General features: G+C 48.8%; 1 protein-coding gene across 3 annotated transcripts in view; it reads right to left on the bottom strand.

Annotated features, from left to right (window-relative positions):
• KCNN3 (potassium calcium-activated channel subfamily N member 3) overlaps positions 1-12,216 on the bottom strand; it is a 164,133-nt gene that overhangs the window by 21,188 nt on the left and 130,729 nt on the right. For 2 of the 3 annotated variants that reach the window (XM_010364683.2, XM_030936752.1), the window contains one exon: positions 4,882-5,023. In XM_010364683.2, coding sequence (XP_010362985.1) covers positions 4,882-5,023 — 142 coding nt within the window. Of the gene's footprint in view, positions 1-4,881; positions 5,024-8,896; positions 8,942-12,216 lie in introns of all 3 variants that reach the window. The other variant, XM_030936751.1, reaches the window with a different exon arrangement.

Below are 12,216 nucleotides of genomic sequence, written 5' to 3'. Positions count from 1 at the left end.
CGCACTTTAACTGGCTGAATGCAGGGGGGCTTTTAATTAGAAACTACAGTATTTTATCTAAGGAACCATCTGTCTCACATGAGGAAGATAAATTTCTCTCTGGAGGCAGGACAGTGGACTAGATGGCACTTCCCAGTTTCTTTCAACATGAAGATGTCATGACTCCCTTGTGAGTACCTCTGTAGAGGATGCTGCATTCTTAACCCTTAATTCCAACCTAAATGGATGCTCTCAGCTTCATTTTTCCATTGACTGGATGTAATTAGGGCAGTCACCAGTAATGACACCTAACCTGGATTAAGAGACAACCTCATAAAGATGGGGCCAGACATCAGCAGCCTTCAGAAAGTCGTGGAGGAATGCTGAAGCCTAGACTGCTGAGCCTTTGCAGACTGTGCGGCGTGTGGGGAGAGAAAATGAAGAAGGGAGAGAAGACAATGGGAACATGAAAGAAGAGGAGGGGAGGGGAGAGAAGGAGAGAGGAGAGAGAAGAGAAGAGAAGGGGAGGGGAGGGGAGGGAAGGGAAGGGAAGGGAAGGGAAGGGAAGGGAAGGGAAGGGAAGGAGAGGGGAGAAGAGAAGGAAGGTTGCTGCAGGGAAAGGTCAAGCTGGGCAGAGAATGAGATGGGGAACAAGTTGTGTTGCATCCTAAACAGCAAGGATCAAGGGGGTAAAGAGAGAAGGAGGAGGCTGAGGAATAAGAAAAAATGATGGGCTGATGGGATTGAGAGAGGAGGGAAGAACAAGGAGCCTCAGGCTTGAGCCAGAAGTCAATAGTCCATTTTGGCCCTTTAGAGGACATGAAGGAAGTGCCAAGGGATCCCACCCTGCTGTGTCCATCTTCTATTGGTATAAGACTCGCCTGTCCCCTGGGTCCTCTTTGGGATGCTGGGCCTTTTCACTTAGGTGAGTTAATAGTCTGACAGGCCACAGTGGCAGCCTGGCAGTGCTGTGTCACGTGGCAGTGATGCAGGTTAGTTTTAAGAGACAAATCGCCGAGGGCCTGGCTAACCGTGGAATCTTGGAAATGGCTGGTGGGCAGAGGGGGTGTGTGAGGAGGGAGGAAGCAGGACGGGAAAGGGTAAACAGCTGCTGCTATGACTTCCCTGGGGTCAGACTGGGGGGAAGAGCCATGACTCAGCCTTTTGCTTTCAGATATGCCAAGTCCTGAACCACAAGGGACAAAACTAGAGTCCCTGGATCTGCTCTGTCCAACTTCCAGTTCTGTGGGGCGAGGGGAGGAGATGGGGTCTACTTCTGATGAGCTGGAATTTCCCAAGGCACGTGGGCGACCAGGGAGCACCGAGTGCACGGAGGGAGGGTGGCTGGGACGGGGTGAACACGCCTAACTCTAGAGATTCAGACCCAAATCTGGACCGAGACTCCTCCACACCAGTCCTCCCACCTCTTGTTTTCAAGAAACATTTTCCAGCTGGAAAACCTTAGAAGCTGGAAAAACAAGTATCCCAAGGGGAAAAGTATGAGGTGTTCTTAACTAAAGAAGCATAAAATAAAATAAAACACAAATGAAAGTGACAAATGGAGGAGGGAAGCCTGGAGGATTTACAGTTGGATTCTGTTTCTGCAACAGATTCCATGCAACAACTAAAATAACATCAATTGGTTTGAAACCAAGGTGTTTCGGGAGAAGCTCATCTTCTAAAACTGACATTAAGCAGATGTCTTGCTGAGCCCTCTTTTTGCCTCCTCCCAAAATGACTCAATTTGTGCTACCTTTTACTTCATCATCACTCTCCCTTGGCAGTTCAGAGGCATCTCTCATGAGGCCACTGGGGAAAAGCTCAGCGTCCCTGCAGACATCGGAAGTTTTTGCCTGTTTGTCCATAACTCATGAAGGGTCTACAGAGTGAGTCCAGCTTTAGAAAGAGGCTAGATTAAAACAAAGTTATGCCAAGCAGCCTTGAGGGGCTCTGGAGTCTTCCAGATGCCTGCAGAACCAGAAGGTCAACATTGCACATATTTTAAGTTGCATTGTCATTTCCAATTCTGGATACTAAATATTGACAGCTTTCTCTCTACTGTGTTGTCACTGTGATCATGAAAAATCCTTATGGAAAGATGCTGGACTTTAATGTAGCTGCTTTTGTGGGTGAAATCTCTCAAACACACCAGGTCTGTGCCAGCCACGGCAAGTTGTTCAGACAATTATATACCCTGCTTAATGGCTGATAATTACATCGTTACTGGGATTGCCAAGAGAAAACAATGATTAAGACTATTTACAGGCCACACACACACACACAAATCCTTCCTTTCCCTTCCCAAGCAGGCCTTGCCTTGGCCTTCATGGTGTCCATGGTAACCAAACAGGAAGCCCTACCTTTAGTAAAGGCACTTGCAATAATAATTGGGAGCTATACATAGTGTTGGGAGGTTGGGAGGAGGAGGGGAAAGGATCCTCAGCAAAGTGAAACCCTGGCTAGGAGTGACTCAGCTAGAAAAATCACATTTGCTAGAAAAATGCCACCAGGGTTCCTCACTGTGGCTGACCCCGGAGTGAGGCGACTGACTTTAATTTGGGTGAAAAACACTGACAGCGAATAGAGGAAACCTCCCTGTTCCCGTATATAGAAAGGTACACATTTATGCACAGGGTTTTGTACAAAAAGAGATGAAAGGCCTGGGCTGTATTTTTCATATGGAAGGTGGGGATTGGATTGGCTCCTCCTCATCCATTTGTTCTTTCCACTGTGATCACACCTCAATCCGCAGGGAACAGAACACTCCCTCTGGGGGAGCGCTGCAGAGCCAGACAGCAAAAGGGGGTGCTGAAAGACAAGCAGCCCCCAGACCCCAAGGAGAGGCAGGGGTCGGGCAAGGGTCTCGCCTGTTCCGCTCAGCTGTGCCAGAGTAGAGCCGGAAGATGCGAAGTGCAGGAACCAGGAAGCCGGGTCCCCAGGGTGCTGCTTCCTGGAGGGGGCACAGCTATGTGCTGAGAGGGAGAAAGTCTGCTATTTTAAAAGAACAGAGGCTCCCTGCAGGGCCCATCCATCTATTGGCAACCCTGTTCTTTGCCAGCCCTGGCTGACAGCTGGTTCTGAGGCACAAAGCCCACACCCCAGGAGTGGCTCTAAGAAGGAAAGCTTTGGCCTTTGGTGGCATTTCATTCTTTTCTGGTAAGAAGCATCTTTCCCTGGTTTCCTCATGACAGTTGGTGCTATGCCAAGATAGGCTCCTACTAACCGATGGAAGATATTTGTTCTAAAGCCTTGCACTTACCCATGATTTATCACAACCCCAGCGCTAAGCTTTTTGTCATTAGCTGCTGTCGTAGGACCTGCTTGCTAATAGGGACCTGCCCTGGACTGGAGTCAGAAAGGAGGAGAGAGCCTGGCCCCTCTTGCTCAGCAGGCCGACTGCCCCAAGCCTTGGTCTGACTATCTGGTCCACCAATATCAGCCCCAGGAAGCCAACGAGGCAGACTGGGGTGGGGAGTGGGGACAGCCCCCAGACCTGCGGCCCTCCCTTTCCACTGCAGAAAGCGGTCACTGCCCTTCCAGAAAGAGGGTCTTCATCTCTCTGGGAGCAGTGGGGGTGACGAATGGAATCTGAGGGATCACTGCAAGGAAGGATTTTCACAAAGGTGTGAGGGGGGCTGTGGAGCGGGGGTTGTCCTTGGGAGGGCTGCAGTCTCCAGCCATGGAGACCCAAAGCCACACCACAAATGGCCTGTCCACTTCTCACCCCACCACCTCCCCCAACACTACCCAGGCTTAGATGTGCTTTCCTCTTTCAGCCTCAGTTTCCACCTCTGAAAAAAGTGTCCAACCCTGCTCTGACACTGTTCTAGGATTCCAGGACGAAGGCCAAAGAGCAGCAGCTGCCTGTCCTGGACCCAAAGTGCAACAAGACCAAGGGAACACTTCACTCATTTGCAACGGAAGGACACTGAGGACACCGCCAACACTGACCCGTGTGTGGCCGCTTCTCGTTTTCAAAGCACTTGAACATAAATCATTGCATTTGGTCCTTGCACAAGCCAGTGGGGAGGGCAGGGCAGGCCCTCCATCTCTACTTTCCCCTGGAAGACGCTCAGGCCCAATAGGCAGAGTGCCTGGCCCAGGGTCCACAGTGAGCAGAAACTCAGACCCCACGTCCCTCTCATAAGCCACACTGTGGTGGCCATGTGACAGGCGAGAGCGTGTGCCTCCGCGAGAGTGTCGAGTGTGGGTCGTAGGGCACTGGGCAAGAGAGATACACCTTGAAAAGGCACGGCACACCTGCTGGGCACCTGGGGATGGGATCACAGCCTTGCCGAATGCCAGTGCTGCAAAGCACTTGGCACTTAAAGCCCAGCCCCTCCATAGGCAGAGGTGGAAGCAGAAGCCTGGGAAAGGCAAGAGCCAGCCCAGAGCCACATGGCCAGCCCCATCCAGGACACAGGTCCCAAAAGCCAACTCAGTGCTCTTTCCCCAGTCCCTGCTTCTGTGCGTTCCAGCTAAACATGATCAGAAATGGTGCCAAGGCCGGTGGGACCAAGGGAACAGGAAGGAGGACAATAAACTGCAAGCCCCAATGCTCACTGGAGGTGAGCAAACTGGGGGGCTGCACAGCAGTGCAGTGGGCGTCAGAGCATCAGGCCAGGACCAGCTTCATCCAGTCCATTTTGAGGGAGCTGTGAATAGACCATTAACTGCCAGGAGTCCAGGTCTCATTCTTACCTTAGAAAAGTCAACTGAAAAGTGAGAAACCATTGCAGATTTCCCACCTGCCTTTTTATGTATAGGGGACACACACGCAGGTTGGTCAACTAACAGCCGCCCCCCACGCTGTGGCTAGGAAGGCCCCTATGTGCTTGCAAGAAAGAGTTCTGCTCTTTGCCACATTTTAAGGGTAGGGAATGGGCAGAGGCGGGTACTCACCATGATGCCAGTGAGGAGACAGACACCTTTCCCACAGTATGTGTGGGGCACCATGTCCCCATAACCAATGGAAAGGAATGTGATGGAGATGAGCCACATGGCACCCAGAAAGTTACTAGTTACGTCCTGCTGGTCATGGTACCTGCCAAGGGGAAGACAGGAGTTAGTTGATGAACAGCCATTCCCAGGAGTAAGGGCTGTGGGCAAACCTAGAGGGGGGAAGGAAATGAGATATTTGGCTGAGGAAGAGGCAGCAGTAACAGTGGCTCACACAGATCTCTTTAGGCTACTGAAGGGGCTGCGACTATGCCCACCCAGGTCCCACCTGCAGCCCCCCATCCCGTTGGCCTCCTGCCATGAGCTTGGTCCCAGAGATAAAATGTTTTGTCATGATTTGCACCTCATTGTAGACACCCTTTTAGTGTTGGTAAGATAGCTTTGGATGAAATCATGCAGTAATAAAATTCAAATTTTCCCTTCCAAGCCGACAGTCTAAATGTATGTGGATGTGATTAATCTGAAATCACAAGTTCCTGAACAGGGAAAATGTCAAAAAAAATTATCAAACATACTCAGCGATTTCCTCTAAGAAAGTTGAAGCATTTCAAAGACCGGTGTCTCCCGGGGGTCTAGAGGGAAGCTGTGGTGGCTGGGGCTCTCGTGGAGCTATCTCTAAGGAGGCTCTGGGGTGTCCATAGAGACCTCCCTTTCTGAGTCACACAGGGACTTGTACTTGCCCTGCCCTGAGACGAACCAACTGGAAACATCAGCACCATTTCCTCTGCCCGGACGCCTGTTCCATCCCATCCCCTTCCTCCCTCCCTTCAACCCCAACACCAAGGCCTGCTGCATGCCAGGCTCTGTGCCAAATACTGAAATACAGAAATGAACACCACACAGCCCCTGCCCTCAGAGACTCAGCCCAGGAGAGGGGTTTGTCAAGGAGGCAGGCATCTGCAGAGGGGTGCAATCAGCGGGTGGACAAGGTACCCTGGGGATGGAGGCAGAGGGCAACGACCTTGACCCAAACACATGAGGGTCCACAGAGGTGCCACAGAAGAGCAAGGCTTGCATTTTCCAGGCCGGCCCAGAGGAATGGGTGCTCTGGGCAGAAGACCCTAATGAAAGCCCAGGGCTTATACAAAGTGCAGCAAGGGAGCTGGTTGCAGGCTGGGTGGTAGGGCTGGTGAAGGTGGATCCTCTTCCAAACCGTTCTCTAATGGGATCAGCCTGAACAGCACACAATAGACTCTTCATTTTATAATGTAGGGCTTCACTTCTTGATAAAATCTCCTCTTAGCCACTTGGAGGCCACTGGACAGGGAAGCTAAAAACAAAGGGCCAGGGAGACCAAACCAACTCGGTTGGATAGAGCAGGAAGCCATTTAGGAACCTGAATCTATGGAAGTCAGTTACCATCGGGGCTTCCATGAGTTAATGCACACAATGTGCCGGGACAGGCCTAGCACAAGGAGGCCCCTGGAAGGATTCGCTGCCATCATCAGGGATCTCCACGCCCCCACAGGGTCTGTGCCCAGCGAGTGATAGGCAAACGCTGCTTTTCCTTCCCTTGCCACCTTAAGTGAGGCGTGCAGGGCAGGCTGCATGTATAGGTGCATCGAGAGATGGGCCTGGAAGGAGGCAGGAGTTCAACCAGTCAGAAAGGAGACAGAGCCATCAAGTCACGGAGCAGCAAGAGCACAGTATGATGGACACTGTGCATGTATTGAGCACCTGCTGTGTGGCTGGCACTTTGTACGCGAACATTCTAATCTCACAACAGCCTTTAAAGTATTTCCCAGGTAAGCAGCAGGTGGCACAGAGACACTGGGTGACTTGCCCAAGGACACACAGGAAGCAAAGCCCATGCTCCTTTCACTGTTTCACTCGACATCAGAGGCAAAAGCGACTGGCATGTGTCTTAGGGATAATGAGGAAGCTTCGGTGAGAGGAGATCGCCTGGGCTCTAGTGGCAGGGGACCAGGGGGCTTCAGAGACCAGGGATCAGATTTAGGAAGGCCTGGAATTCTGGGATAAGAAGCTTGGATTTTGCCTTAGAGGCCTTAGAAGAGATTCTGGGTTCTTGAGCACAGGAATGACAAGATGACACAGTTTGCTGGGAAGAGTGGTCTGCGGGTGGCGAGCAGGGTATTTGAAGAGACAGGACACAGAGGTGGGGTGGCCAGGCAAGAAACAGGTGTGCAAAGCTGGGACAGAGACGCGGGCCACAGCCTTTCTCACCCACCGGAGCCTGGCCCCAGCAGATCCCTGTGAGCACATCAGTGGTGGGCTCTCCAGCCCACTTGAGCCCTTGGCCAGCAACTGGGGACCCGGCGGGTGGCACGGCATTAGCCTTTTTGTGGCTGTCTGCACAAGGACATAGGTGTCTGGTACTTCTGGGGACATCTGAAGAAAAGATACCCCCTCCCCAAAGCTCTGCTGATGAGATGGCCTTGCCTGCCCTCTCCATCTGCTACACTTGCTCCCCAGGGATGCTCTGTTACCACCCTGAGGGCCCCTGGCTGGCTGCATGCGGGGCCTGCCTTTGCTCCATTGGCTATCTTTGAGTAGCACAGGCTGGTGGCTCCCAACTCAGATTCCCGGGATTGCGTCTACCCCTGACTGTGGCCCAGCGTGGCAGCCCCTCCCGGTTCTGCTGTGGCCTTCGACAGGCAGCTGCCTCCCTGCCTGCTCGCTCTGCCTGCTAGGCCTTCAGGTCAATGCAACCCCTCCCCTCCCAGCGGGCTGCTCTCTGGCTGGAAGGATGGCGGCAGACCCTGACCCTCAGACCCTGTGCTGAGACAGTGGTGAAAAAATCAGACTTTAGCTTTTCTAAAGCAAGACTCAGTGGCTGTGGGAGGGGACACAGAAGGGAGAAGACGTAAAGGCAGCTCCATGCCACAAGCCAGCAACACATAAATGTAGTAGAGTCACAGCCAGGGTCCTCAGTTCTTCCAAAAAACATTTTCTGGAAGATAAGTCTTGGGTAAGGTCTGAGAAAACGTGGTTGAGGCAGTTTAGCAGTGAGGAGTTGAGCTGAGCCAGTGATCTTGGGCTGGGCTGGGCTTGCCTGGCTTGGAGCTCCAGCTCCAATGTTTAGTAGCTCCATGGCTGTGGGCAAGTGACGTACCCTCTCTGTCACTCAATTTCCTTATCTGCTGATGGGAGGATTAAGTAAAATAACCCACAAGCAATACCAGCACAGTGGCTGGCCCAAAGTAAGTGCTCACTAAATGTCGGCCATTATTGTTGCTGAGAGGGCGCAGGTGTTATCAGTCTGAGAAACAATAGACAGAAAAATACAGGGGCATGGATTTACACGTGCAGTGGAGTGGTGAGGCATTCATGAAGATGTCTTGAAGTTTAGGCTGGAGAACTATTTGATACAGATACAAAATAAATCAACTGTAAGTTCTTGGACAAAGAAAGGACATGAGACACTTGGTATCTGAAAATTCTTCTACATGCAAGACTGACTACAGAGGTCAGGCCCCAGATAAGGAACGTTGCTAGAAGCTTTGCAGGTGTCCAGGGAGAAGCAATGGAGAGCCTTGAATACCTAACTATGAAGTTAGGGTTTAATCTGTAGCCCATGCTCTGTCACATCATGGGTTTTGTTGTGCACACGGGTCTCCACAGTCCTCCTTTCCCTGCAAACCCTGAGGATTAAACTCGCGCTCCCTGGCTGTTTGACTGCCCTTAGGATCATGGAGCATCCTATTCATATGTAGGAGGATGCCAAGGTAAAGAGATTAGAGATCAAAGTGGAATTACATATAAATTATATTCTTGTGGGTTTCTTTTTTCATTCACCATAATAAATTCCTGTGGGTGCTAACTGTGTGTGCTGAGCAGAGGAGATGAAGGTCTTGAGAGTGTCCTTCGTTGTTTGTCAGCCTTCAGTGATCGCTTCTCTGGTGGGGGCTACAGAAGATGCTGAGATGAATTGGACATGCACCCTGCTCTCCAGTGGCTTGGAGCATCGTCATGGAGATAAGACATGCATGTAACTCACCAAGCAGGAAGTGATGAGCCAGAAGGCTGGGCTGGTGATTCAGGACTGTGGGAGTAGAGAGGAGGGAGAAAAGGTTTCTAAACCTATTCACAATTTTAGAGCGGTTTACACATGTCACAAATTCACATACTAATCTCGTGCTATTTTTTGCAATCAAAAATTGGGGGGGATAGCTCCATGTTTTTCTTTAAAGGCTAAGGAGGAAAAGATATAATTTTTCTTTGAGCTCAAGGGTAGTTATTACAGTTACTGATTTATCTTTCAGGGTGTGGACTATGGATTTTTTTTTCACTTCTTAACATGAAATAAATGAGAGATACAAATGACTATATGACTTGGCAAAGATGGTAGAGACGTATGTCTACTTTTGCTCCCTGAAATCCCTTACAGCTCAAAGTTGTTAGTCCCCTACTTTTAAAAATAAACAGGCAACCAGGAATCCCCAGACAGCCAGGAGTCTCTAACATTAAAGACACAGATCAAACCAGTCAATTAAACAAACAAAAAGCAGGAACTCTGGATCAAATACAGACCATTCACAGAGAGAACTCTTGAAAGAAAAACCCTATAATTAACGTAAGAGAGATAAAATAAGATACTAGACCCACGAGACAAGAATGAAATGCTGTATGAAAAAAGTCTTCCTAGAGGGGCTAGAAGATAAATCGAGGAAGTCTCCCAAAAAGCAGAAAAAGACAAAGAATGAAAATGAAAGAAAATATGAAGTTGGGCATTGTGGTGCGTGCCTGTATCCCCCAGCTGCTCGGAGGCTGAGGCCAGAGAATTGCTTGTGCCCAGGAGGCTGAGGCTGCAGTGAGCTATGATTGTGCCCCTGCACTCCAGCCTGGGGACAGAGCGAGACCCCCCACCATCTGTTAAAAGGAGAGAGAGGGAAAGAAAATATGAGAAAATCAGTGAATCAGTCTTCCAATTCAAATAGTAGGAGTTACAGAAAGAAACAACTGGGGGGAAAAGAAGGAGAGAAGTAATTATTTTAAAAATCATTCAAAAATAAAAATCCCCAGAGCTTAAGGGCATGAGTTTCTAGAGCAAAGGCTCACTGTCCCCAGCACAGTGGATCAAAATAGATGCACATCAAGGTACATTATTGTGAAATTGCAGAACACCAGGGGAAAGGAGACAATCCCACAGAGCTTCAGGGGTTTTGAGGGAAGGTATAAGAGAGGCCAGATACGAAGAACCAGAAATTATAACAGCTTTGGACTTTTTGACAGCAACACTGGAAGCTAGAAGGCCATGGAATAAAGCCTTCAAAATTCTGGAGGAAAATTATTTGCAAATCAAAATTCCAAACCAGAGACCAGAAATCTGAATCGGCCAAAGTATTAGTTCAGTCTGAGGGTGGAATGAAGACATTTTCAGATATGCAAGGTTGTCATGGGTTTGCCTCCCATGCACCCTCTCTCAGGAAGCCACAGGAGGTATGCTTCACCAAAACAAAGCAGCAAACCAAGGAGGAAGACAAGGGATAAAGGCAATGAGCTCAGGGTGATGGTACAGGGAGGTCCTTGTAGGACAGGTGCACACCAGGCGCGGAGGACAACCCGTCCAGGCGGGAGCAGGACAAGAGGCTCTGGGAGATACTTCCAAGGAGATGAAATTGATAGAAAATCTAATGTGCCTGAACATCCTGAAGAGAGATTTAGACAACTGCCAGAGTTTGCATTTGATTTCATGACAAATACATAGAAAACTAAGCAAACGCACAAACATGATACAACTCCAGGAAAAATGAAAATTCCGCAGGAAGGGAAAAGTTATATTTTACTACAAGGCAGCCCAACTATGAATAGAGTCAAATTAGTGTTGACTGACTAATGTAAACACTGATTACTGCCTTAACCAAAATTATGATATAATTATAAAAGGAGGATGAAGGGTGAGGAAGAGTTGGAGAGGAGGAAAGGGAGCTGAATTTTCATCTCTCAGAGTGGGAAGGGAATAGGTAATACCTAAACAAACCAAAGCATCAAAGGATAGCAATACACACATATTACTCACAGACATGGAGGCAAATACTAAAACTAATTAGCAAAAGGAGGTAAAAGTAGCTGCCTCTGGAGAAGGGTAAATGGGAAGAGCTGGTGGAAGACAGCAAATACCACAGAAGGACTGACTCTACAGTGTACACACATGTAACTTTGATCATATCAACAGAAAACCAAACCAAAGAGAAAAAAACAAAACTACACGCAACATTAAATAACATCAAGAAACACAAAAAGAAAATAAGCACCATGAACTCACCATCCAACTGCAATCTGTGGAATCTACTTGTGTGTTCTCTCCATTCTCAGCGCCCCCCACCCCAGGATCATCATTACCCTGAATGTCATGTTTATCATTTCCTCGTTTTTCTTCATAGTGCTTCCACATAGGTAGGATTGCCTAAGCAATATGTAATTTCATTTGTCCTATTTCTGACCTTCAAAAAGATGAAATCATACTACAAGAGTATGGTAGGAAGCTTCTAAAATGGCCTCGATATCCCCCCTCCTCTTGAGGTCTTCACACACTTCTGCAATTCTTTCCTTTTGAGTGTGGGCTGGACCCAGTAACTGGTTTCTAATACATAGAGTGTGGCAGAAGTGATAGACTTTCATTTCTGAAGTTAGGTTATGGTAAGATCATGGCTTTTGTCTTGGGTGATCTCTCACTAGTTCTCTTTTGGATTGCTCTCCCTGGGAGAAGCCACTGGCCATATCGGGAGGCAATCTCGTGGAGTGCCACATGGCAAGGGACACAGCCTGCCAACCACCACATGAGTAGCTTAGAAGCAGGTGCTCTTTAAGTCAAGCCTTGAGGTGAGATGATAGCCCTGGCTGACAGCCTGACAATCTCATGAGAGACCTTGAGCCAGAGGTACCCATTTAAGCGGCACCTGAATTCCTGACCCACAGCAACTGTGAGACAGTAAATGTCTGTTGTTTTTAGCTGCTAAATTTTGGAGCAAGTTGCTATGCAGCAACAGATAACTAATACAGTGAACCCGTCTATGAATTGCTTCCTTTCTGTTCAATATATATATTATACTGACATATGTGGCTATAGGGTATTTTTATTCCTGTATTGTATTTCATCATATGAATATGCCATGATTTATTTATTCATTCACCTATTGATGGACATTGGGATAGCTTACAGGTTTTTCCTCTAATCAGAATAACTGCTACAAACATTGTTTTTTATTGACTTATTATTATTATATTTTTAGAGACAGGGTCTTGCTCTGTTGCCCAGGCTGGACTGCAGTGGCACAATCATAGCTCACTGTAGCCTCGAACTCTGGGGCTTAAGAG

This window comes from Rhinopithecus roxellana, chromosome 8, assembly GCF_007565055.1.
Source record: "Rhinopithecus roxellana isolate Shanxi Qingling chromosome 8, ASM756505v1, whole genome shotgun sequence".
In the NCBI taxonomy this organism is placed as follows: domain Eukaryota; kingdom Metazoa; phylum Chordata; class Mammalia; order Primates; family Cercopithecidae; genus Rhinopithecus; species Rhinopithecus roxellana.
Note: the sequence above shows the minus strand (reverse complement) of the source record. Positions and strands in the feature narration are given on the sequence as shown.